At 40.5% G+C, this 27,711-nt stretch overlaps 1 protein-coding gene across 9 annotated transcripts in view; it reads right to left on the reverse strand.

Moving 5' to 3' along the window:
* Positions 1-8,805: 8,805 nt before the first annotated feature.
* Positions 8,806-27,711, reverse strand: part of ATE1 (arginyltransferase 1) — a 160,925-nt gene continuing 142,019 nt past the window's right edge. For 6 of the 9 annotated variants that reach the window (XM_005225816.5, XM_010820113.4, XM_059882085.1 and 3 more), the window contains one exon: positions 8,806-12,879. In XM_005225816.5, the coding sequence (XP_005225873.1) occupies positions 12,701-12,879 (179 nt within the window). In that variant the 3' untranslated portion in view covers positions 8,806-12,700. Of the gene's footprint in view, positions 12,880-14,371; positions 16,697-27,711 lie in introns of those variants that run through there. The other 3 variants (XM_024985968.2, XM_059882082.1, XM_059882081.1) reach the window with 3 other exon arrangements.

Genomic DNA, 27,711 nt, shown 5'->3' on the forward strand with positions numbered 1-27,711 from the left:
AGTGAGACGCCTAGGATGTCTTTAATGGTGTAGTAGGGTCGGAGAAGGCAATGGCACCCCACTCCAGTACTCTTGCCTGGAAAATCCCATGGATGGAGGAGCCTGGTGGGCTGCAGTGCATGGGGTTGCTAAGAGTCGGACGCCACTGAGTGACTTCACTTTCACTTTTCACTTTCATGCATTGGAGAAGGAAATGGCAACCCACTCCAGTGTTCTTGCCTGGAGAATCCCAGGGAAAGGGGAGCTTGGTGGGCTGCCGTCTATGGGGTCGCACAGAGTCAGACACGACTGAAGTGACTTAGCAGCAGCAGCAGCAGGGGTGGAATGGGATTTTGTCTGCATCTGATGTGAGGTTTCTCCAACAAGGCCAGTCCTTGGCGGCCTCTACTGAAAACACATGCATTGTTCCTAGAACCCAATTGTCTGGGTTTTCTCCAGTCTTAAGAAAGAATTGCTGGACTACCCTGGTGGTTCAGTGGTTAAGAATCCACCTACGGGAGGTTTAAGAGGGAGGGGACATGTGTATACCTACAGCTGATTCCTGGTGTTGTATGGCAGAAACCAATACTACACTGCAAAGCAATTATCCTCCAATTAAAAAAATTTTTTAAATATATATAACATTAAAAAGAAAAAGAAAAGAATCTGCCTGCCAATGCAGGGGACATGAGTTTGATGTCCCGGTCCAGGCTGATCGATGGATCTGGTTCAGGTTCGATGTCCTCCCCTGGTCCAGGAAGATCCCACGTGCCGCAGGGCAACTAAACCCAGGGGCCACAACTACTGAAGCTCACATGCCCAGAGCCCGTGCTCCACTGCAGGAGGAGCTGCCGCAATGAGAAGCCCGTGCAACGAAAAGTAGACCCTGCTCTCCAGGACTAGAGAAAGCCCGCTTGCCGCAACGAAGACCCAGCTCAGCCCAAAACTAAATTTAATTAAAAAAAGATTAAATTGCGAATCAACTATACGCCAACAAACAATTAAGAAAGAAAAGAATTGCTATTACGAAGACGGAATTCAGATACTGTAGGCGAGGTGCTGGTGAGGAGGCGGTACCAGGTCTGGACCCCGGAGATCTGACCGTGTGTTGCTGGAAGGGATCGGCCGTGACTGACGAGGGAGCAGACGCAGGAATCGAGACACAGGAAAGAAAGAGCTGGGGTTGGAGTTGATGGAAGGGAGATGAAGGAGGACAGTTGGAGAAGCTGGGACAGGTGGGGTAGCTTAGGCTTCACTCAGAAAGGAATGAGGCGCTGTCTGATGTGGGACCAGGAGGGTGGGATCAAATGGGTGGTACATGGGGCTGTTAAACTGGCTGGAGGAAGCCGAGTGCACACTGACTTTTGCAATAATCCCAATAAGAGGTACTAAGGGCCTGTACTAGCCCCATGAGGCTGGAAACGTGGAGGGTAACACAGGAGAGACTGGGATGCTGGTCAGGCCTGAGAGTTGCCTAATGAAACCATTCAGTTCAGTTCAGTCACTCAGTCGTGTCTGACTCTTTGTGACCCCATGAACCACAGCACGCCAGGCCTCCCTGCCCATCACCAACTCCCAGAGTCCACCCAAACCCATGTCCATCAAGTCGGTGATGCCATCCAACCATCTCATCCTCTGTCGTCTCCTTTTCCTCCTGCCCTCAATCTTTCCCAGCATCAGGGTCTTTTCCAATGAGTCAGCTCTTCACATCAGGTGGCCAGAGTATTGGAGTTTCAGCTAACAGGTATAAAATGCTGTGTATATGCAGCTTCCCCCCTCACAATTGGCCTTAGTTGCAGAAGTGCAGGGCAGTGCTTAGTAGCTCAGTTGGGTTCGACCCTTTGCAACCATTTGGACTGTAGTATGCCAGGCTTCTCTGTCCATGGGATTTTTTCAGGCAAGTATACTGGAGTGGGTTGCCATTTCCTCCTCCAGGGGATCTTCTTGACCCAGGGATCAAAACTGAGCCTCTGTGTCTTCTTCATTGCAGGCAGATTCTTTACCAAAGACAACCCAGATCTGAAAAAAGTTAAAGACACGAGAAGCATAGTTTATATAAAAAACATTGGCCTTTATGGACCATAAAAAGAAAAAAAAATCCACCTTTCCCTGTATAATCAAAAAGTGGTGGGGTGGGGGAAAGGCAAGAAAGTTTCTTTCTGCCCCCTGGTGGCTTTTGGAAAACTTAACGGAAAGGGCAGAAAGAGGAAAGACTGTTCCACTTTAGGTTCAGCGTCAACTGTGCAAACAGCACTCTAAGCAAGAACAAAGACGTTCCAGACATTCAGACATTTCAGACCTTCCCCAGCACCACTCACTTTCTGCCTGAGTCTGGTGAGTCGAGGTGGGGCCTTGGCCAGCATCCTCTCTGCTAAGCGTGAGCAGGTGCTTCTCCCACCTCCTCACGGGATGGGAGATTCGGCCACTGAGATGCTGACCCGCTTCCACTGGGGCGCTCGCAGCAGTTGCTGGAACGTGACCTGCGAGCAGAGGGCTTCTGACAAAGCCCAGGAAACAGCTCGGCTGGCCTCCGTGTCAAATTGTGCTGGCCCAGGGGTTGGGTTCACAGCTCCACACACAACAGAAGCCGCTTTTAATTAGGCTGGAGAAAACTGCCATTAATATAGAGATACTTTTGCGGGGGGGAGGCGTGGTAAAACCTAACAAATCTATTTCTGGGTCTCATCTCACTTTCCCCCACCTAGGCAGCACGCTGCAGTCCTATGCAACATCACCACTTTTCCATTCTCAAAAAAACGTGCTTTTGCTTTCCCAACCTCGTTGATGATGCTTGTCGGCTCACTGTGGCTCTTTGATAAGCCGATTGGAAGAGGGAGTGCCTCCTCCCGAATTTGCCTTCATGCAGAGGGATAATGCAGAGGAGGGGAAAAAAAGCAGGAGCCCGTGGGGGTGAGATGAAAACAACCCCGGTCATTATCAGCTAGGCTGTAACTGGATATGGCAGCCCGCTGTGTGGAGGGGATCGGCGGAGACCGCGCAACGCTGCTGGCCTTCCAGATACCCTGTTGTTTAGTTTTGTCCCCACCAGAACAAACAAAAGTGTGCGTAATTGTCCCAGGCCTCAAAACCCACTTTATTCTCCCATTATACCGAGGAAGTCCTGAATAGTGGCCCCACCGGAGTGAGGTTCTCTTCGTGGGTTCCCGTGAATAACTGTTTATAATTATTTCTCCACATTCTATTGGAGAAAGGCGGCCATTAGGAAGTTTTTATCCTCTGAACATTAAGAGTATCTTTTCAGCAGACGTTGCAAGTGGATTCTAATTCCACGGTCCTGAAGACCTGTTCTCAATATCATGAATTTGGCAGATGACTGTAATTTATCCGGCAATAGAGCCTTTTCATTGCTTTAAAACAATTTTGAATGGAAATGTCTAAAATAGATTCTACATTTTCCTGTATTAGAGTATGTTGCTGTTGTTATTTTAGGTGCGAAGTTGTGTCTGACTCTTTTGCAACCCCATAGGCTGCAGCCTGCCAGGCTCCTCTGTCCATGGGACTTCCCAGGCAGGAATACTGGAGTGGGTTGCCATTTCCTTCTCCAGGGGGATCTTTCTGACCCAGGGTTCAAACCTCTGTCTCCTGCATTGGCAGGTGGATTCTTTGCCACTGAGCCACCAGGAAGCCCATATTAGAGTATAATGAATGACTTTTAACTGTTTCCTTGACAACTCAGCTCTGCCATCACCAAAGTCAACAATGACTGGCCTGAAACTATGTGCGCTCAGGGACTGTTGAGATGCTTAGGGTTCTCTGCCTTGGATTAGTAGGATTTACTCTTTTTATAAAACAAAAACAAAAATATTTTGTTAAAATCTTATTTCTATGACCTTTCTTTTTGGTGACGTCTGCTTTGGCAAGGTACGATGGGCAGAACAGCGGAGCAGCACACTCAGTCTTCTCCGTGGCCCCAGCGCACCCGCCTGATGACAAAGATGAGCTCTGCTGACCTCAGGGCTTTGCCCAAGGTCACGCAATGAGTTAAAGTGATCCCGGAAGCTGAAACTGCTTGCCTGTAGAGTCCAGGTTCCCCTGCACGTTGTTTTTTTTTTTTTTTTTAACCTATTAAGGCTTATAAAATGATCCAGTTGCTGGTGGAATATGGTCAGAAGGTTGCTCTAGGCCTGACGTCAACAACTCCCCACCCTGGTCCATCTTCCTTCCCCATGTCCGGATGCCCTGTCCGTGGGGCCAGTGCTGGATACCCGCTGCACCTTCAGCACCATCGTGTGCCCCTTCCATTCACTTGTCATTTCCAGATGGTGCTATCCTTTCACTGTGACACCCCAAATTTCTCCTCCTTATGCCACAATCACTGTGACACCCCAAATTTCTCCTCCTTATGCCACATGGTCTGAGTGGCTTTCCCCGTGAGTAAGGCATGAGCCCATTTTAGCTGCTAACAGGCAAGCCTGCTTCTTTTTTTTCTCCTTACTCTTTGATTCTCCACGTATGATCCAGATGGAGAAGTGGCTAGATGAGCAACCAGCAGATAAGCAAGACCCACGACCATCACTCATTGATGAGGCTGACATGTAACAGTTTCCGTAGCTTAATGCAGTAAAGGCTAATAGAGACTTGGTACAATAAGCTCAAACTGTTCTCCAGATTTCTTCTCTAGACTTGGTTTCTTTATTTCCAGACTTTCCCAACGGAATCTTTGGTGATGTTAGCAGAAATATTAACAAACTCGAGCGTGGCCACCAGCTGTTGTAGGCACAGCTTGGCCATGCCCGGATGTCTCCTTGGCCTTCTTAATAAATTAGGGGATGGAATAGTATTCAGTGAGTCACAAGATGGATCTCAAGAATAGGCAGAAAACCAGGGAGACTAGAGACAGTATTTCTTCATTTCTGTAAAAATCGTCACTCATACTGTGTGGAGCTTCCAGGGGCCACTGACCAATCTCGAAGGCTCCTCTGACCTCCCTCCCCACCAGCTCTGCTCAGTTTTGGTGAAGTGAGTCCAAATTAACTTATCTGTATCTAAGTAACATCCCTCTAGTGAAATTCTGTAAGGTCTCCAGGTTGAGAACACTGACACACAGTTTTGGCTAGAAATAGGCTGTACTAGGGGGAAAAAATGGTAATTAAATTACCCTTAAAAACACAATAATAAAGGAATAAAAAATTCTTTAAAAAGCAGAGCTATAAATCAATCTAATCTGTCTTCTGAGTCCACTTACTCATGTGAGGTAACCACCAGCTGTAGATTAAACAGTACAAGAGAGATGAAAGGAGCATTTGTTTTTCCCACTTTTCTTTTGTCAGTCACTGCATTTTTTTTTTGGTAGACTGCTTTTGGGAGATGCATTTAGATCATTTTATTACTATAGATTCTGATAAGTTTATAAATTTTTTCTATTTGATCAAAATTAACATGTAACCAAAACAACTAGAAAGATGCAAAAAATGGAAATAATAAATAGCAGAGATCGTGTACATTTCTAAATTAATCTTCCGTTCAAATTGTTCTTTAAAGAGACACTATCTCTGTACTTTATTGTTGTTCAGTGGTGTTTGGCTCCTTGGGACCCCCAAGAACTGCAGCATGCCAGGCTTCCCTGTCTCTCAACATTTCCCAGAGTCTGCTCAAACTCATGTCCATTGAGTCAATGATGCCATCCAACCATCTCATCCTCTGTTGTCCTCTTCTCCTCCCGCCTTCAATCTTTCCCAGCATCAGGGTCTTTTCCAATGAGTTGGCTCTTTGCCATCGGGTGGCCAAAGTACTGCGGCTTCAGCTTCAGCATCAGTCCTTCCAGTGAACATTCGGGGTTGATTTCCTTTAGGAAATCCCTGCACATAGTTTACCTTTAAATCATAAGGACATGGTAGTTACCTTAGGAAACTGACCCGGCCCCAGGGTAGTGAGATACCACAAATTCATACATATTCACAAATGCGCTTTAGTCAAAGATGGGACAGATTGCACAGTGGAAATAAGAGAAACTAGAAGTGTCAAAATAAGTTGCCCCAAATGGTTTACTGTAGTCATTCCATGGTGTTTTGGCATATAGACACTTTAAACAACTCTCAAATCATAACAGTTTAAAAAAATCACCTTCCAGCAGTGCCATTCAACAGAACTTGCTTCACTGAAGAAGTAGGCTGTGTCTGTACTGCCCAACGTGGCAGCTCCTGTGGGTTGAATTGTGACTCCCCCTCACCCAAAAAGTGTACTCCAGTCCTCACTCCAGGTGCTTGTGAAAGTGACCCAAACTCATTTGGAATTAGGATCTTTTGCAGATATATTAAGGGCTTCCCTGGTGGCTCAGAGTAAAGAATGCCCCTGCAATGCAGGAGACCCAGGTTCAACCCCTGGGTTGGGAAGATCCCCTGGAGAAGGGAATGGCTACCCACTCTAGTATTCGTGCCTGGAGAAGCCCATGGACAGAGGAGCCTGGGGGGCTACAGTCCATACGGTTGCAGAGTTGGACACGACTGAGCAACTAACACACACACACAAGATGGGGTCATACTGGATTGAGGTGGACCCTACATCTGACTGGAATTCTAAGAGATGAGAAGACACAGAGAAACATACATACAGGGAAGATGGCCATGTGAACCCAAAGGCAGAAACTGGGACGCGGCTGCCAGCCAAACACACACAGGACTGCCAGAACGGGCAAAGGAAGGTTCACCTGGATCCATTAGAGGGAGCATGGTCCTGCTGATACCTTGATTCAGGACTTCTACCCTCCAAAACCATGAGAAAATAAATTCTTGTTTTAAGATAGCCAGGTTGTGGTGACCTGTTACAGTGCCCCAGGAAACTAACAGAAGAACCAGGGCCATGTGTGGCTACTGGGCATTTGAGATGTGGTTGGTGAGGCTGAGGAACGAAATTTTTATTAATTAAATAGACACCATATGACTAGAGACTATTATCGGACAGAGCAGTTTTATCAGTCAGACGACTTTTACAAATCTTATGTATCCAAATCCTTTATCAAATTGATTCTTTGAAAACTGAGAATAAATCATACTATTACCAGCAAGCCTTAGTTAAGCAGATACTTTGTGTATATACATATATACACACACATACATAATCTTTGCTTTAGTCAATAAAATAACATCAATAAAGATCAGCTTCCAAATTACAAACTGGTCATCTCTCTGTATTTTAAAATGAGCTGGAACACTGCATAGAACTGTCCACATACAACTGAGCTAAGAGTCTTAAGCTCTGAATCCCCCAACCTAAAATGCTGTTTTTCTTGTTTCACGATCAAAAAGCTCCATTAGTTGAGAGATGCTATTCAGACTCACTGAATACTGAATTAACAAAGTGATGAATTGGACTTCATGAAGTATTCATGAGTTCTAATTTAATGCTAATTAAAAAAAAAAAAAGGCCTGTGTTCAATGATTTTAAGACCCTGGCACAGACTGACAAAACCACGAAAAATTAAGGTTCAGGGGAAAGCATGATCCAAAACCCCAGTGTTGAATTATGGACTTTGGGAGTCCAACATTTATACCTTTCTGGAATAAGTGCTCTAGCATGCAACATAAAAATTATTTTTTGCATACTGAGTTCAAATCTAAGAATGAAAGAAACAAGATATCTGTGCTAGTCACTAACCGTCGCTTTATGCATGCCAGATGAGTGAAGAATCTCTCTTCCCCCAATGTGGCTGAAATATTTACTTTTGAGTGCCATATTGACAGGTAATTAACTATTGAAAATCACAAATGCCATGTAACATTAAGATTTGCTCTGCTAGGTTTTTTTTTTTTTTTTAAGAAAAACATTTCTATTTGGAATACTTTCTTCATATTGCAGGTGAAAAGATGTAGTGAGAAAACCAAGCTATACAAATCTGCAAGCTACTTTGAAGGTCTAAAACAATAAAAGTTTGGCATGCAAATAATACTCAGCAACTTTAATTCCTGGTTTAATTGCATTAGTTAATTTGAAAATATTTTCTGGATAGGACTGGATTGAAGACATGAACTTAACCACCAAATAGACATTCTCTGATGGTAAAGAATCTGCCTGCAATGCGGAAGAACTAGGTTCGAAACCCGGGTTGGGAACATCTCCTGGAGAAGGGAATGACAACCCACTCCAATATCTTGTCTGGAGAATCCCCACGGACAGAGAAGCCTGGAGGGCTACACACGGACGGGGTCACAAAGAGTTGGACACGACTGAACAACTAAGCACAGCACAGGTATGAAAAATGCAATTTATCTCCCTTAGAATTAAAGCTTAACCAATGTACTTTTAAAAGTAAAATACTTAGCTAAATTAAAAATAGTATATGGTTTCCACTCTTTCTAGGTACCCATTTTAAAGATCTCTGTTCCACAAAGAATCAATGAATTAGAACCTTAACTGGTTTTAAATAACTTTAAGCTTTTAAACAAGACATTTTCTAACTGGAAATTTTTAGAGGCATGCAGACTGTAAGAACAATAGTGTAGATCTTCCAGAAAATATCTAGTTGGGGGACAATCAGAGGAGGGGCACTAAGCTTTAAAAGCTACACATTTTCCGATCCTTCAAGTAAAGAGAAAATTCCTATCCTCCGGCGAAAGGTCAAGGGAATCAGGCAATGAGGATTAAAAACCAGGTTGCCAAGTATTACAAAGAACTGAGAAAAGTAATTAACGTCACTCGATTACAACTCCCATCATCCATGAAGAGCTGAAGTATTCAACTTCCTTTCTCAAAACAGTATAGACACAGTGGAATATTATGCAGCCATTTAAATTATTCTTCCTATCTATTTTCATTTTCACAGTAAATTAGGATGCTCAAAAATATAGATGAAAAAATTATGAAACAATATACATGCCATAATTTCACTTTTATTTCAAAATAAAACAAAATACATACATACATATAGGTAGAAAAAAGTTTGAAAGGACATACACCAAAATATGAATGAGAGAAGTGACAGTGAAAGGATTATGAGCGATTTTTATTTTCTTTGGTATACTTTTCTATATTGTCAAATGTTTTCTGGTGAACACTGTCCATTTCAAATAAGAAAAACAATAAAGCTATTTTCATTCCAGAGAAAATATTAGTGGGAATTTAATAGTTAAATTGCTTGGGAAACAGGATTCATTTTATCATAAACTACCAGGATCCCCTTTACTGTAAAAAGACTTAAAATGTCATGGACTCTTATGAACAATGAAAGCACATCTTGCTTTATGACATATTTATGAAAATTCCTCTGAAAACTGAAGTTTTTAAGAGAAATTAATACTTGAATTGGCTACTTAAATCTTATTTCAAATTCTTCTGGATAAAAGAACGTCTACTCCTTAATTTATCTTGTGAAAATCCAGACTTTTTGCTTAAAGCAAGATTCGCTCTACTTTTATTTATTCCTGAGAGAGAAATCCATCATGCTTTGATTTAGGAAACCAAGTGGTCTGGAATTCTAATCACTGAAAATTAAACACTATCATTCATATACAGTCAATGTCTTACCTCTGTTTTCTGCATATTCACTATAGGTAAAATGTATCTAAGAATCTGACAGATGAAAAACACAGGTCTTTTAAGTAATGACCAGCAAGAGCCATTGCAGAAAGAAAGTTTTATTCAAGCTTTATCAAATGGACTGTTCAAAAAGCATATACAAGTGCAAAAAATGTCACATGCAATCAAACTTGTTTTGCCTTTTATAGTCACTGGTTCTCTTTTGGAAAATAACACACATTTGAGTGACTTCTTCTAATTCAAACATTTCCCAACTGTTTCTATTTCCTTCTTTAAAGCAAGCAACAATAGATACATTTTAAGTCACTGATCATCTTTCTCATCTTTATCCTACCAAAAAAAAGCCTATAAAATCAAACCATAGACTGTCCAGAAATCTGAAAAGGTTCATTTACATAATAAATTCCCATACATAAGAAGTCATATACAAATGATATTTTGCAAAATGGATAAAAATTAGAATAAGCAGTTTGAAAGTAAACATAAACATAAATTTCTTATCTAAATAATTTTAATCAAATGAATAATATATTCATCTGATAATAGCCTCTATCTTTCAGAATAAAAAAGAAAAGTGCTCAGAATACATTTAAAAAAATAAGACAAAAGTCTCACAGAACTGAAATGATTTAAATAAAGATGGTATCATGGAGAGTCTTTACTACATTTTTGTTCCCAAGACAGGGAGGCAGGTGTTAAGTTTAATCTGAAACCAGAAACAGACTACAACATGAAGATTGCAGTTGCAAAGCTTCTAGCCTTGAGAAGGTATAAACTGTCTTGGAAATGTCCTCACATGTCCTTCTTTAGATGTAAGCCATTAACATAAAATCAGATTCCTCAGCTAGACTGTCAACTGACCAAGTCAAGTCACTTTCCTTGACTGTACTTTCCTAGCCCACTATCAACATTCACTCAGGGCTCCAAAGAACAAATAATTGTCTTTTGAAGATAATTTGTTCATTAGGATTGATACAGTCCCTACTCTCAAAAAACCAACACGAGAATAGAATATAGCAACTGCGTAGTAGAGTCGTCACTCTCTCTGGAGCTTCACTGGAGCCAACCCAGAAGGCCACCCTTAGGGACAGCACCCCGTTGCTAGGGAGGGGGCTGAATTCTGCAGGAAGAAGCCTGAGTCGTGGTAAAAAGGAAGATTCAAGCTTTCTCTTCATTTGGTACTTGAGTTGTGATCTTAATGAATTCCATCCTACATGCTAATCACTACGCTAAGAGTAGTTTAACACACCTGATGACATCACACTGGACATTCCAATGCCTAGGGTACTAGTACTTTACTATGGACTTTAATACTGAAATTACTTAAAATATTTCTAAAGTCCTATTTCGAAGTTTCTTTCAACTCAGTAAGATTTCAGGTCACTCTTACTTTCTTATGTATGCTTTTCTTCAAGTTTATTTGCTTAACAGTACCCTTTTCATAAATGAAAAAATTAAGCTAACTTCACTTTAGAGGGAAATTTTTTTTTAATGTTCTATAGATTCTGAAGGCAGTTCTAAACAAGAGCCTATCAAATGCTCTTGGGAGACTATTTTGAAGCACAAAATTCCAGAGTATGCAAAACCCATGTCACCACTACTCTGTCTCCCGTTAGCTAATCGCCTGCCCTCTGTAGGTGTTACTCATACACACACATTCTCTATGTGAATGAATAAATACAATTTATTTGGATCTTGAACTCCTAGACATTTGATTTTTAAAATCATTCTCTTGGGATCCTTCTTTTTAGTCTAGCTAGCTGGAATTATTTTCTAATATTTTATATCTCAACTCAGTGCATTTAGGAGAAAAGTTTAAAATCAAGCCACTAAGTTTAATAAAATTTTTTTTTTTAAAAAAAAGATCAGTAGAAAATGGGAAAATGGACAAAACAGGAAATGAAAAGGACTCAGTGGCCAGGCAGGTGGCAGCAGATGGTGGCCAGCTGCAAAGACGCACAGGAGAGTAAGCTCCTCCGTCCGTCCGTCCGTCACTGTCTCCAGCACGGCTCAATTATGAGGGGACGTGCCTTCTCCCTCCCCTGCCTCCCGGCACAGTGCCTACCACATTCAAGGTGAGGGACAAGGGACTGCTGAGTGAGAGAAGGACCAGAGAGATGAGACAGAGGGACACAGGGCCCACCTTTGCTGAGATTACTACGTGTGGTATCTCCTCTCTGACAGCCAAATCAAAGAGCAGGAAGTGGATGCTTTTGCCTCCTGCCCCGGAACTGAGTTCACAATGTGAACTAAATGCGATGTGTAGCACAGCTATAAAAGTAGTCAGAGAGAAACTAATTTTTAACCAATAACCAAAGACCAGTGTCCTGAGTTCTAAGAAAATAAAAACTAGTGTATATGTATCCTTCAAGGGGCTTAGCTCAAGGCAGGAGGCACCAATTTTCTAAAAACAAAACCTCTTGTTAGATTTTGAGAAATAAAGCAGACTACCCCAGTTTGGACAATATATAACTAGGGTAATCACATATTTTATTGTCCAAACTGGGATATCTTGCAGAGTAAAAAGGAACATGATTCTAGGAAAAATAATCGCACCAAGACAGCAGACATGAATAAGACTGTCCTGGGTAAACGGACATTCAATGTTAATACAACATCCTTTTTTGTACGTTTGTACTGTTTCCTTTTCTCAAGTTTTCTGTGAAACTACATGATGTAACATTCAGCAGTAAAGTGATACTGAACACTGAACAGCATCCCAGTTCTGATCCCTTGAGAAGACGTTTTCTAAGACCAAACAGAATTCCAACCTTTCCCACACTTGACGTTTTTTCAGCAGAAACTGATGTTTTAAGTGGATCTGAAGAAAAAGTCTGTTTTAATTTCTCTAACAGAATAACAAAAAAAGTACAACTGTGATTTAAATTACTTAAGGTTCACTTATACATTTTTACCTCCCAAAATATTAACAAGAGAAGTTAATCGTCTCTTGTTCATGAAGCAGACTTCGGAAACGATAAACCCCAATTATGAGTCGATGTCATAACATAGTTTTAAAATCTTTTATCATTAACCATGAGGTTTTCACAAATACATATGCCACAAAATATTTTAGAAAAGCTACGCAGCCATCAAAATTAGAAAGTCTAATCTGTGGAGGGTTAGAGAGTTTCCCCCGAGTGATGAACTCGCACCGTGGCACACGTCGGCAGGGCAGCACGGGAGCGCCCAGGAGCTCGGGTGGGGGCGGGAGAGGCGAACAGGCTGATCAGTTTCGGAACAGCAGCATCCGCTCGGAGCACGCCTGCCCCACCAGCCTCGCGTACTGCAGCACGGCCGCCGCCTCGCTCGGGTCTCTCTGCTGCTGCTTGTAAACACCGTAAGGCATTATGGCTTTCTTGTAGAACACCTGCAGGCGGTCAGGTTCCTTGCTGCGACCTTCGTCCACTGCAAGAACAAAAACTACTGATTAAATAGTCACCTACCAGAGCACTTTTCACGTCCTAATTTAAGAATACTGAAGTATATATAAACCACGTATTAAGATGTCCTCTCTGGGCGGCACGTTCAAACGAGGGGGTGCACTATTCAGATCAACGTGAGTAATGTTAATAAATAACAAATGCCTTGCTTTTGTTGTTGCTGTTGTTCAGTCACTAAGTCGTGTCTGACTCTGCGACCCCATGGACTGCAGCATGCCAGGCTTCCTCGTCCTCCACCATCTCCTGGAGTTTGCTCAAATTCATGCTCATTGAGTCTGTGATGCCATCCAAACATTAGGGAAAGACAAGGAATTGTAAGCAATTTAAAAAGTGGCCTTCAATCTCTTATTAGTTTATTATACATAATGAAGTTTGCAGCTTTCCAGCACCTTTCCTGAATCTGACTTAAATTTATTTTGCTTCTCAAGTCAACATGTAACTGCTGTGCGGCCTTCTGCTGACTCAGCAGTTTGGGCTGACTTGAGCTGGTCAGGTTGGAGCAATGGGCACTCATGCTGTGGGCAAGAGGGCAGATGCTTACAGCTTTCACAGAGATGGCCACTATCAGTTCTCCTCTTCTTCCATATAGAAGAACTCCTGGTTTTCAGCAGAGCAGCCTGTGTCCCAGCCTCCCGTGCAGCTGGGTGTGATTCTGTGACTAAGCCCTGGCCCATGAAACACAAGCAGACAGGTCTGGTAGGACAGCTGGTCCAGGCCTTTGCCTCTTGGATTTTTCAGCCCTTCCTTCATTCTGCCTCTTGGAGTAAGAATGTCATGGTAGGAGCTCTAACCGCTATCTTGAGCTTGAGGTTAAGAGCTTTCCCTCAGTCTGGCAAAAACAAAAGCTAGAAGGAACCTGGGTACCTGAGAACTCTGAGGAATAAAACGGCCATTCCAGCCCTGGACTGCCTCTGTCTAGAATTTTACATTAAAACAGAACTAAACTATCTTATTTAAGACAAATTATTTTGAGTTTCTATTATTGGCAGTTGCTCTTAAGCCTAATACAGAAAACAGTGTTACAGTTATCTCTAAAATGTATGTTTTTTTAAAAAATAAAATCACTGACTCAGCCAGACCAGTTCTCAGCATCATTCCATGGCTGACTAAATATCAGAACCATCTAAAGAGTTTTTTGTTGTTTTTTTTTAATGAATCCTATCCTCAGAGATCTTGATCTGAAAACTGACTGGAATGAACCTGCACATCAGTGTTTTCTTAAGCCTGAAAGATGGATTGAGAACCACTCTCCTAGAAAAACACACACACACCAGGGCTTATGTATGCGTTTTGGTCAACTCAATATAAGGATATTTGCAGCAATGCTCTATCACACTGAAAAACTGCAAACAACACAGATGTCTACCAGTGGAGAACTGGGCAAACATGTTAGCGCATATCCACATGGCAAAATGCTATATGGCTATTAAAAAGACAGAGAAAGATAGATGGCTATGAAAAAAAAAAAAAGTCGGGTTCAATATAAACAACTCTTCTTTTTATGAAAAGCCTACTATACACATAGAAAAAATCTGGACAAACATAGGTCAACCTGTTAACAGTCAAAGTGAAGTCGCTCAGTATGTCTGACTCTTTGCAACCCTATGGATTGTAGCCCATGGAATTTTCTAGGCAAGAGTAGTGGAGTGGGTTGCCATTTCCTTCTCCAGGGGATCTTCCTGACCCAGGGATCAAACCCAGGTTTCCTGCATCGCAGGCAGAGGCTTTACCTCTGAGCCACCAGGGAAGCATAGAAAAAATCTGGACAAATATACATCAACCTGTAATAGTACTTATCTGTAACTACTCCCTTTGCCTAGAACCACCCCCATTTCTACTATCGCCCTCCCCGAGTCCTGGGCCCCTTTTCTTTTCAGCCGAGGGGCCGCAGTGGTTTCCTGCTACTGCTATTCTCTGGATCAACTCTCTGTGCCTTGCTTGGCTCTCAGCAATACCACTGCCTATTATCACCAATCTCCTGAATTAAATGTTCAGTTCAGTCGCTCAGTCATGTCCAACTCTTTGTGACCCTATGAACTGCAGCACGCCAGGCCTCCCTGTCCATCACCAACTTCCAGAGTCCACCCAAACCCATGTCCATCGAGTTGGTGTTGCCATCCAACCATCTTATCCTCTGTTGTCCCCTTTTCCTCCTGCCCTCAATCTTTCCCAACATCAGGGTGTTTTCAAATGAGTCAGCTCTTCGCATCAGGTGGCCAAAGTATTGGAGTTTCAGCTTCAACATACTGGCTGTGGTATACCTGACTGGACACACTATGGTCAAAGTATGTGCTTTTCCTTACAAATATCCAACTGAAGCAGAAAACCCACATACTTTAAACCAACTAAATATTTAACATTTACTAGGTTGCCGCATCCTTTAGCAGGATAAATGATAAGCAAAGGAAAAGGCAGGAACCTGGTTCCTGCTGTCAATTTCAGAGAGTTTAAAGTACATGGATTGCAATACAGGAATCTCCATCACCCAGCAATAGATGCTACTTGCACAGAGAGATTAGATTCAAACATGCTTAATGTGCTCAGTTGTGACTTTTTGTGGCTCCATGGACTGTAGCTTGCCAGGCTCCCTTGTCCAGGGAATTTTCTGGGCAAGAATACTGGAGTGGGTTGCCATTCCCTCCTCCTGGGGATCTTCCTGACGCCAGGGATCGAACCTAAGTCTCTTGACTCTCAAGCATTGGCAGGCAGATTCTTTACCACTAGTGCCACCTGGGAAGACCCCAAGTATGCTTAGAAGCTAATACAAATGGAAAACTAGTAAAGATAAGTAAGAACAGCAAAGGAGAGAAGAACACTGACAAAACTGCACAAAATTTTCTACATCTTTTTAAAACCTTGAATTTTTTAAATGGAATTTTAAAGCATGTTTATATTTAACTATGTAGAATGATGTTTAACAGTTTAAACCCTTATCCTAAAGTATCTTAAGACAGACATCTTTTAAGATTCAAATGAATAGAACACACTAACAAATAAGAACTTAAAGTTTGACATGCCGTTATCTTATCTAAAATGAAATGCTACCCTCTAATTTTTACCCTTTTCCAGTTTGACATATAAACATGAAAACAGAAGATTAGGAAAAACCCACCATTATGTATAATTTATAGCAACTATTTTAAAGTGCACACTCCTAGAGAACAGGAAATTTTGCATTGTTTTATTTGTCAAAAATATATTTCATTTCTATTTACTAAGATTACAGGAAAAGCTTTAAAATTATATGTGTATCAAATTTGGGGGAAAACACTATGATATACAAGTTTTAACCACTGAATTCCAAACAGTTCTGTGATGCTGCTCAATCTATTTTTAACTTATATATCTCATTTAACTTCATTGCTGTTGTTCAGTTGCTCAGTTGTGTCCGACTCTTTGTGACACCATGGACAACAGCATGCCAGGCTTCTCTGTCCTTCACCATCTCCCGGAGCTTGCTCAAACTCATGTCCACTGAGTCGGTGATGCCATCCAACCATCTCGTCCTCTGTTGTCCCCTTCTCCTCCTGCCTTCAATCTTTCCCAGCATCAGGGTCTTTTCCAGTGAGTCAGCTCTTTGCATCAGGTGGCCAAAGTATTGGAGCTTCAGCTTCATGATGCCCATCCAATGAACTTTCAGGGTTGATTTTTCTTTAGGATTGACTCATCTCCTTACAGTCCAAGGAACTCTCAAGAGGCTTCTCCAACACCAGAGTTCGAAAGCATCAGTTCTTCAGTGCTCAGCCTTCTTATGGTCCAGCTCTCACATCCATACTTGACTACTGGAAAAACCATAGCTTTGATGAGACATACCTTTGTCAGCAAATATCTCTGCTTTGTAATATGCTGTCTAGGTTGGTCATAGCTTTTTTCCCAAGGAGCAAGCGTCTTTTAATTTCATGGCTATAGTCACCACCTGCAGTGATCCTGGATCCCAAGAAAATTAAGTCTGTCACTGTTTCCATTGCTTCCCATCTATATGAAATGAAGTGATGGGACTGGATGCTGTGATCTTAGTTTTCTGAATGCTGAGTTTTAAGCCAGCTTTTCACTCTCCTCTTTCACCTCCATCGAGACTTCTAAATTAATTTATAGCATTTTGGAGAGCCCTACAGCACAGAAATCAAATTCAATAGTTCTTTTTATTCCAAATACTTTCAAGGTCTTTGTTCTGGATTAAAGCAGTTAAATGCTCAAGATACTTAAAAAGTAGGTGTCAACTAGATGTTGGCTTTTTAACATCCTATATAATTACCACAAAAAGTGGTAATCATGAATTATAAAATCCTCTCCTAATTCCCTTCAATGTTAATATATCCAAGTCATTGGAGATGCAAACATATCTGACCTCAGTGCTCAAACACCTCGGAAGTTCATGGCATTGTGTTACTGTTATTGTTGTTTAATATCCAAATGCTGTATTCCTGGTGCTCTATCAATAATTCACCAGAAATAATGAGAATTGAAACTTTTTATAAATTTATTGAAATACAAATTAGCTTCCTTAATTGTCCCAAATTCTTTAATTTTCTCATCACACTTTGACTGTAAAAAGGGGACTAAAACATACACATAAAAAGTAGCACTAAAGTGTATCTTTCTCTACATAAAAAAAACTTAGACTGCAACTCAAATTTAGAATGTAAACTTGGAATTCTATCTACCCAGTGGTGCCAAAATATCAACCTAAGACCGCCAGTAGTTTTGAAACAGAGATCAACAAGACACACAGTAAGAGAAACAAAGAAATGATACATTATGAATATTTTAAAGCCTGATACTTCAGTAACTTGAGCAAGCTCCAGGAGCTGGTGAAGGACAGGGAAGCCTGGCGTGCTGCAGTCGACATGGTCGCAAAGAGTTGGACACGACTGAGTGACTAAACTGCCTGATTTCAGTAACTTGAACTAATTTGACATTTTCTAGGAATTAGCCATCAATGAAATTACAGAATATTCAATAAATGCACATTAATTTCTTATTTTGTATCTTTTCAACAATAATGCTTTTTTAGGAACTCAAATAATACAGAAACAGAGAGAGGGATGTCAGCTCTCATATACAATCCTTTCTCCTACCACTCTACGCTTTGCCTCAGTAAGTTATCAATGTGTAACAATTCCAAGAGCTGCATTTAAATACTTAAATACAGATTGGGGGAGGGGGTCACATTGTAGCCACATCTTGTATTAAGGCCAGGAAATCAGATCAAATACCTGCTTAATGGGTACTGTATTATCTCCAGAAACCACTGATGATTATTATACAAAACAGTGCTTTCTGGATTTAATGGTCTGCAGTTTTATAATCATTAGTTACATCTGCAACAAAGGCAGAAAATATACTGTGATTCTCAGTATATTGTGTATAACTGTATTAAAATCTAAGTTTAAAACCTAAACAAGAAAAATTCTACCAGATACTTAAAACACTGAATATTAGTTGGTCTATTTACTAAAGTTAAAAAGAAAATGCATCCCAAATCCTTAGGAAACCCTCTTGTGAATCCTATTTGTTGCCTGCCTGACAGATGTTATCAGTGTTTGTAGACAAAGGTCTACATAACTAAATCCACACAGTACAACGTCTCTTCTTAAGAGGACCTTGAAGATACAGAAAAACAAAACCATCCTGAGATTAAAGGCCATTTGCCATGATCTAAGATACACTGCCATCTTGTTTTGAGATGTTTTTAAAAATGTGTGCCAGCAAGAACTTCTTCCATCTTTTCTTTCTCTAATGCATCACAATTTTATTCCATGAAATAAAAACCAAAAGCAATTTTGCAAACCCTTTTCTGAAATGAGTGTTTGATCACAAGTGATACAAACATGCTGTCAACTCTGTGATGTTTTAATCTTCAAGGAAAACTCTGGTGGGCAACAAGTGCTTGATTTCCTCCCAACTTTTTATTCACAGGAGATGAACTGTACATCTCAGGTGCTTTCAAAGGAAAAGAATCTAGAGATCAAAGCTCTACTTTTACTTCTTATGGGGATTTACCTCATTCATTATTCTTAAAGAGACTTTGTAACTTCTAGGCTTTCCAGAAACTGGTAAGACAGTCTATTTTCTGAACTTCACTATTTATTGTTACAGCATTGCATGAACATGACAACATAAACATAAAAACAAGTTACATACTTTACAGATTTCCATAAAGATAGCGGTCTAAATGGCAGACACGGCAACATTAACAAAACTGAATACAGATGGGCAAAACTTTGACAAGATGGAATTTGAAAATCTGAACAAATAAATATGTGATAGAATTCAACTGCGAAACCAAATTCAACTCTGTGAAGTTCGAAGTCAAATATGATTTAGAACTTTTTAAAGTGACAAGAGGTTTAAATTGCTACGGTTGAGTATGTGGGGAAGGTGGAGAGAAATTTGAGGAAGCTTTTTAGTATGGGACAGCAAGGGCCAGGCAAGGGAATGCACAGCAGTTAAGACAGAAATCAACTGAACTCAGTCAGCAAAGCCTTCAAGCCCATTTGGTGGGAGGCTCAAAAATCAATTTGGGAATCCCATCAGGGAGAATTACACATTTTCAAATTCTATAAGGAACATTGTTGCTAGTCATTTCACTCATAATTTTTTGTAAAAATGAAAACTAAGAAAACAAATCTAAACTTAGTTTATTTGTAAAAGATTATGTAATGACAGTTTCAAATATGGGAGACATGGATTCAATCCCTGGGTTGGGAAGCTACCCTGGAGAAGGGCATGACAACCCACTCCAATATCTTGCCTAGAGAGTTCCATGGACAGAGGAGCCTGGTGGGCTATAGTCTACGGAGTTGCAAAGAGTCAGACTCGACTAAGCAACGAACACTTTCACTTTACGGAGACAATTCTCATATCACACAATTCACCCATTTAGGGTGTATGAATCAATGGTTTTCCCTAGTGGCTCAGACAGTAAAGAATCTGCCTGCAATGTGGGATACCTGGGTTCGATCCCTGGGTCAGGAAGATCCCCTGGAGAAGGGAATGGCTGCCTACTCAGTATTCTTGCCTGCAGAATCCCATGGACAGAAGAGTTTGGAGGGCTATAGTTCACAGGGTCACAGAGTTGGACACAACTGAGTGACTAACACTTTCACTTTTACAGAGACAACTCTCACACCATACAATTCACCCATTTAGAATGTATGAATCAATGGTTTTTAGTGTAGTCACAGAGAGGCGCAATCATCACAACAGTCCATTTTACAGCATTTTTAGCATCCTACAAAGAAACCCCATACCTATTAGTGGTCACTCCTCACTTCCCCCAATTTCCTTAGCCCTAAGCAATACCAATCTGCTTTCTTTCTCTATGGAATCAGACAGTATGTGACCTTTTGTGACTGATTTCTTTCATTTAGCATGATGTTTTCAAGGTTCACCCACATTACAGCAGTGTTAGCACTTCACTCCTTTTTCTGTAAAGTAATACAGTATTGTAGGGGTATACAGTGTCCCCCTTGACGGCAGTTTTGCTTTCCTTGGTTTCAGTTACCCTTGGTCAAACCATAGTACAAAAATACTAAATGGAAAATTCCAGAAATAAATCATTCGTAAGTTTTCAATTGGGCACTCTTTTAAGTAGTGTGATGAGATCTTGTACCATCCACCCCACCCCTCCAGTCATCCATTTGTCAGGTGTATTCCACCAGTTAGTCACTTAGTAGCCATTTTGGTGATCAGCAACCAGTCAATCCTAAAGGAAGTCAACCCTGAATATTCATTGGAAAGACTGAGAATGAAGCTGAAGCTCCAATGCTTTGGCCACCTGATGACTCACTGGAAAAGATCCTGATGCTGGGAAAGATTGAAGGCAGCAAGAGAAGGGGACAGCAGAGGATGAGATGGTTGGATGGCATCATCGACTCAATGGATGTGAGTCTGAGCAAACTCTGGGAGACAGTGAAGGACAGGGAAGCCTGGCATGCTGCAGTCCATGGGGTCGCAAAGAGCTGGACACGACTGGGCAACTGAACTGAACTCTTACTTAATAATGGCTCCAACGTGCAAGAGTAGTGATAGTGGCATTTGGAGATTCCCTAACGATGGATAGTTTATAAATTAACATCATAGGCATGTACATATAGGAAAAAACATGTATGAAGGGCTCAGTATACCCATGGTTTCAGGCATCCACTGCAGGGTTAGAACACCTCCCCTGAGGGTTAAGGGGGAATGACTATATCCATTTTTATTTATCTGTTCAGCAGTTGATGGACATACGGGATTATTTACACTTTTAAACTAGCAATATTGTAAGTACTGTTGTATGAACATTTGTATACAAATTTTTGTGTGTTTTCATTTCTCTTGAATATACACCTAGAAGTGAAATCGCTGGATCATGTAACAGTGCTGAATCTACTGAAGAACTGCCAGATGTTTTCCAAAGTGGCTGAACCATTTTTCATTCCTACCTGCAGGGTATGGAGGTTCTAATTTCTTTACATCCTCATCAACACTTCTTTTTTTTAATTGCAGCCATTCTAGTGGGTATGAAGTGGCATCTTACTGTGATTTTCATTTGCACTGGGTCAAACAAAGCAAATGACATTTTCTTTTCATGTGTTTACTGGTCATTCATATATTCTCTTTGTATTCAAATTATTTGTCTGCTTCTAAACTGGGTTTTTTATTTAGCTCTTAGAGTTGTTTATATATTGTGGATATTAGATCTCTGTCAGATAATATGATTTGCAAATATACCTTCCTATTCTACGAACTGCCTTTTTACTTTGTTGATGATGTCATATAAAAGTATCAAAGTTTTTAATTTTCATGAAGTTAGTTTTTCTTTGGTTGCTTGTGCTTTTGATGCCATATATAAGAACCATCACTGAATCCATGGTCATGAAAAGGCACTCCTATTTTTGTTCCCTAAGAGTTTTAAGGAGATCCAACCAGTCCATTCTGAAGGAGATCAGCCCTGGCATTTCTTTGGAAGGAATGATGCTAAAGCTGAAACTCCAGTACTTTGGCTGACTCATGAGAAGAGTTGACTCACTGGAAAAGACTCTGATGCTGGGAGGGATTGGGGGCGGGAGGAGAAGGGGACGACAGAGGATGAGGTGGCTGGATGGCATCACCGACTCGATGGACGTGAGTCTGAGTGAACTCCGGGAATTGGTGATGGACAGGGAGGTCTGGGGTGCTGTGATTCATGGGGTCGCAAAGAGTCGGACACGACTGAGCGACTGAACTGAACTGAAGAGTTTTATAATTTTAGCTCTTACATTTAGGTCCATTTTGAGTTAATTTTTGTATATAGTGTGAAATAGGGAATCAATCCCATTCTTTTGCATGTGGATATCCAGTTGACCCAAGACCATCTGTTGAAAGATTATCATCTTTTGCCCACTGAACTGTCTTGGTATCATTTTTGAAAATCAACTGACCATAAATATGAGTTTCTTTTCAGACTCACAATTCTAATCCATTAATATATATGTCTATCTATATGCTAGAACCACACAGTCTTTAATTTTATTCTTCTTTTTCAAGATTGCTTTGGCTATTTTGAGTTCCTTTAACTTTGGGCTAACTTTTAGGATTACAATAAATTTCTGCAAAAAAGCCAGCTGTTACTTTAACAGGGACTGCATTTATTCTGTAGACCAATTTGAGGGGTACTGCCATCTTAACAATATTAACTCTTCTAATCCATGAACATGGAGTTTTCCCATTTAAGTAATTTTTTCAACGTTTTGTATTTTTCAGAATATAAATTTTTTTACTCCTGTTAAAAACCTATTCCTAACAATTCTATTCTTTTTGATGTTGTCATAAATAAAACTGTCTACCTAATTTCATTTTGAGATTGCTCACTGCAAGTATATAGAAATGAAACTGAGTTTTGTATGTTGATCTCTTATCCAGCAACTTTGTTGAACTCATTTATAGGTTCTGAGAGTTTTTTTAGTACATTCTTTAGGATTTTCTATCCACAATATCAAGTCATCTGCAAATAAAGATGGTTTTATGTCTTCCTTTCCAAACTGGATGCCTTTTATTTCATTTTCTTACCTAACTGTCTTGGGGGAAGTATCACTTTTTAAGGGGAAAAAACCTGCATAATCAAACTCATGATATTATAATGACTAGAAAAACCTCTTGACTCCCAAAAACAATATAAAACTTAATTCATCAAAATGATTCCAATGAGAAAGAACTCCAGATTAGTTCTGATATTATGGCATCAAAGCCCTGTAGAAGGTCACCAGAGGAAAACAGGGCAGTGCTGGATCCACAGCCAACAGTATACAAAAGTCACACCAATTTTACCTCCTGCTCATTGCCACGAGGACTTTACTTATATACTGGATACTGGTTATCTAAGTAAAATGCTAATAAAAACCTCTTCTGATGCTGAATAAAGGTTGTATTCTTTCAAATTTCTATTCTATTTGTTTTGATCCTTAAATACACTCTTTAATACTTCCTTTTCCACCAGTGTTTACCCTTATAAAGGCTAGACTTAAGAACTGACAAAATAATAAATGTCAATTGAAACATGTAAAATGTGCCATTACAGAATTTCTCAAAGACAAAGGGGAAGTTGGTTTGTACAGCTGCTGCTGGGTATTGAGTCAGGGCCAAAGAGGCTGCGAGTTCAGGGCTGACAGGCCCAAGCCATTTCTGGCTTGTGTGGTCAAGAGATTAGTTACATAAAAGGAATTATATAATACACATATCGAGAAAAATGAGAGTTGGATTTTCTCTGTCCAGAGCGGGGCTAGTACAGGAGAAGACTAGAACAAATTCTGCTGGGTTAGATGAGAATTGGAGCAATAAGTGAAAACTCGTGGCATTTATACACTGCACCAACATATAGACACGAAAGTGGATAGAAGTGTGTGTGTACGCAAGTGTATTTCCTGGATCCGTCTGCGGAGAGGGCTTGGAAGCAATGAAACCCCAATAGCAATGAGCATACATATTGCCCAGATCTTATTTTCCTACTTGTACTCTCCACAAAAGGGAACTAGAATTCCTTGGAGAAGAGCCTGAATGCAGAGCTGGGTCAGAGAAAGTACAAGATGAGCCTGGAATACTTTGTGCCAGAAAGTAAATGCTCAAAAAATATTGGAGATATGTCAAAAGAATACAGGAGTCATCTTGAAAAAGGTGCCTGCTGGCCAAGTCTGAGACAATCTGAGCATTCAAAGTAAACAATGAGAGTAGTGGGTTATATAACGGTGGTGGTGGCTTAGTCGCTAAGTCGCATCCGACTCTTTGCGACCACATGGACTGTAGTCCAGACAGGCTCCTCTGTCCACGGGATTCTCCAGGCAAGAATACTGGAGTGGGTTGCCATTTCCTTCTCCAGGGGATCTTCCCAACCCAGGAATCAAACCCGGGTCTCTTGCATTGCAGGCAGATTCTTTACCAACTAAGCTAAGAAGGTTATATAATAAATTGACCAAAATATTAGGATTCCTTGAGTCCACATTGATATAAACAAGCAAACAGGGAAAAGGGACAGCTTTCTTATAGTAGAATAGCAACTAATAAAAGTAGAAGTGATGATTGAAGGAGAAAAATCATATGGCAGCTATTTCAAATAAGAATCATCAATGAATGTAAAATTTGATAAAGTAAAATATTTACATTGTCCCAGAGCATCTCCCTATAAATAATTATTTACTAAAATATACAAAATAACTTATCAAGTTTATAGAGATGGCACCTACATACTTTACAAAGTGATACAAACTCAAGCTGTCGGCTGTGAGGTAAATCAACAGCAGATGAATCCACAGCAGGTGCCCCTCCTCAGATGACACAATAAAAACACAATATCACTCCCAGGATATTCTTGCCAAAACTACCGAACCTGAATCCAGTTATAAACCTTTGATGAACACAAATTAAGGGACAGTCAACAAAGTAACTGGGCTGAATTCTTCAAAAATGTCAAGGTAATAAAAAAACAAGCGTACACACTAAGGAAAAGAAGCACACAGAGAAAAGAAGACCTATGAGACATGACAATAGACATAGCCCCTGACCTCAACCTGACTCTGGATCAGAAAGAGAAAGGAAAGGAGGTTCGTGAGTATGTGTTTTGTATTACAGAGGACATCATCAGAAAGACCGGTGACATCTGAATAGGGTCTGTGGATTGGATGGTAGTAACATATCAATGCTGTTTTCCCGGCTCCGATGGTTGTACTCTATGTACGAAACTGTACCTGTTTTCAGGCAATACACACTGCAGTATTTAAGGATAACAGCTCAAGAGACTATAACAACTTACCCTCAAATAATTCAGAAAAAAATACAGACTATAAGGAAGGAAATGATAAGAAAAATGTGGAAACACATTAATAACTGGGGAATCTGGGTGAAGCATATGCAGAAGTTCTTTGTATTAGTCTTACAATTTTTCCGTAAATTTGCAATTATTTCATATTAAAAAATTAACAAATACTAAGCTATATTATGGGTTTCTCTGGTAGCTCAGAGATTTAAGTGTCTGCCTGCAATGCGGGAGACCTGGGTTCGATCCCTGGGTTGGGAAGATCCCCTGGAGAAGGAAATGGCAACCCACTCCAGTATTCTTGCCTGGAGAATCCCGTGGACAGAGGACCCTGGTGGGCTACAGCCCACGGGGTTGCAAAGAGTCGGACACGACTGAGCGACTAACACTAAGCTATATTATATTCTTAAGCCTCCCATCATAATCCCTCGTATCTGTGTCTTTTTGAAACCTAAGCATTAAATTTTTACTTCTTTCATTGTTAAGTTTTGTTCTAATATATTCTCATCACTCCAGCTTACTGAGGCATTTTCATATTCTCTCTTTTCTGGCAAGTTAGAGATCCTTACCAGCTTCATAGTATCTGGAAATTTAGCTATCAAGAATAACAATCTTAAGTACAGTTCTGAAACAGGGCAAAGCAAAAGTTAATACTATTTTTAATATGTCAATATATGAATAATAGCTAATAATTTTTTTTTTTTTTTAGTTTTCAAATACACAGAATCAGTTCATTAAGGATCCATGCTGCTCACTTGGTTGGACAAATTAAGTTTTTTCTAAATCAATACCTTTAAATTCCACCATATTTGATAGCCCATGAAAGCTATTACCATGATGGTAATGACCTCACTGGTTACAAAGTCAAATTCTCAATTACAATGAAAGTTAGCTATAATATTAATTTCAAGTGAATCTGGCATTGGGCTGATTTTGATTCCTTGCCAGGGAATTACGTTAGAAACTTCTTAAAGCAGCTTCAGGCAGCAAAAACAAAATTTTAAGAATTTCCTGGGGCATAACATCAAATATGAAATTACAATATTTACCACAAGGGCAAACACAAATTCACTTCTCTTTGCCGAAGGTCTCAATCCAGAAATCTGCCCTCATCCTCATTCTTGATCTCAGCTCCATCCCTGAGTCGTCCTCAGCCTCCATGGAGGACTGGTTCCAAGACCCTCAGTAGACACCGAACTGCAAGGGTGCACATGTTCCTTACATAAGACATGGCAGCACCTGCACATAGCCACACAACCCTCCCATATACTTCAAATCATCTCTAGATTATTTATAAATCCCAACTGAATATAGATGCTATATAAATAGCTGCCAGCGAGTAGCAAGTTCAAGTGTTACTTTTTGGAACTTTCTGGAACTTTTCTACTAATTCCTTTACACTAACTTTCACAAAAGCTAAAGACTCTGCCATCTGGCAAAAACAAAACTCTCTGTGACTTCTACCTTTTCTTACAGTTTCTTTAGGCTACCTTTTTTTAAAGAACATTTACATTACTGGCCATTTCCTCACCCCCACTCACTCCACAGGTTATTTCAACGTGTACCTTAAGTTTAGTCACCTTCCCTCTATTCACTAAGGTCAAAGGGTCTCCCCTGACCTTCAACACAAAAAACACAGGCGGTCTTCATCATCCTCAGAAAAATGTAAACTCAGAGGACCGCTTCCTCCTCCTTGAAACCCACTCTGCCTTCTGCTTTCCTGACACCACTGACCCTGATTATTCTCGTACCTCCAAGGCAATTCTTCACTTGACTGCTAAATGTGGGCAGTTACACAGTGCTCTGTTCTAGATCGCTCTTTCTTCTTGTTCTACATTTTCTCCCTAGGAAATTTCATCCACGTCCATGGATTCAATTACCACTTCCAAGTCTGACCTCCAAATCCTCAGGTTCAGCCAAAACTTCTGTGAGCCTTGGGAGATTTGATAATATTATGTGCGGCTGAGGGCAAATTCACATTGTTTGGTCAGAGCAATCCTACTTCTAGGAGTCTATTCTACATAAATATCAGTATGTATGCAAAAAAGATGTATAAACTCTGTTGTAGTATTATTTGTAACTTAAATTTTAAAAATAAACAAATGTTCATCAGTGGGGGAGGGGAGTTATTATCAATAATACATATCACAGTATGCAACCATTAAAAAAGAACGGGTAAATATACCATATAATCCAGCAGTTGTACTTCTTGGTATTTGCCCAAAGGAGCTGAAAACATATCTACACAAAACTTGCACATAAATGTTTACAGTAGCTTTATTCATTAACTGCAAAGTGAAAGTGAAAGTTGCTCAGTCTTGTCCGACTCTTTGTGACCAAATCTCCAAGCCAGAATCCTGGAGTGGGTAGCCTTTTCCTTCTCCAGGGGATCTTCCCAATCTAGGGATTGAACCCAGGTCTCCCGCATTGCAGGCGGATCCTTTATCAGCTGAGCCACAGGGAAGCCCATTAACTGCAAAATGTGGAAGCAAATGTGTGCCAAGATTTCCTTCAACAGGTGAATGG

This window comes from Bos taurus, chromosome 26, assembly GCF_002263795.3.
Source record: "Bos taurus isolate L1 Dominette 01449 registration number 42190680 breed Hereford chromosome 26, ARS-UCD2.0, whole genome shotgun sequence".
NCBI classification, from domain to species: domain Eukaryota; kingdom Metazoa; phylum Chordata; class Mammalia; order Artiodactyla; family Bovidae; genus Bos; species Bos taurus.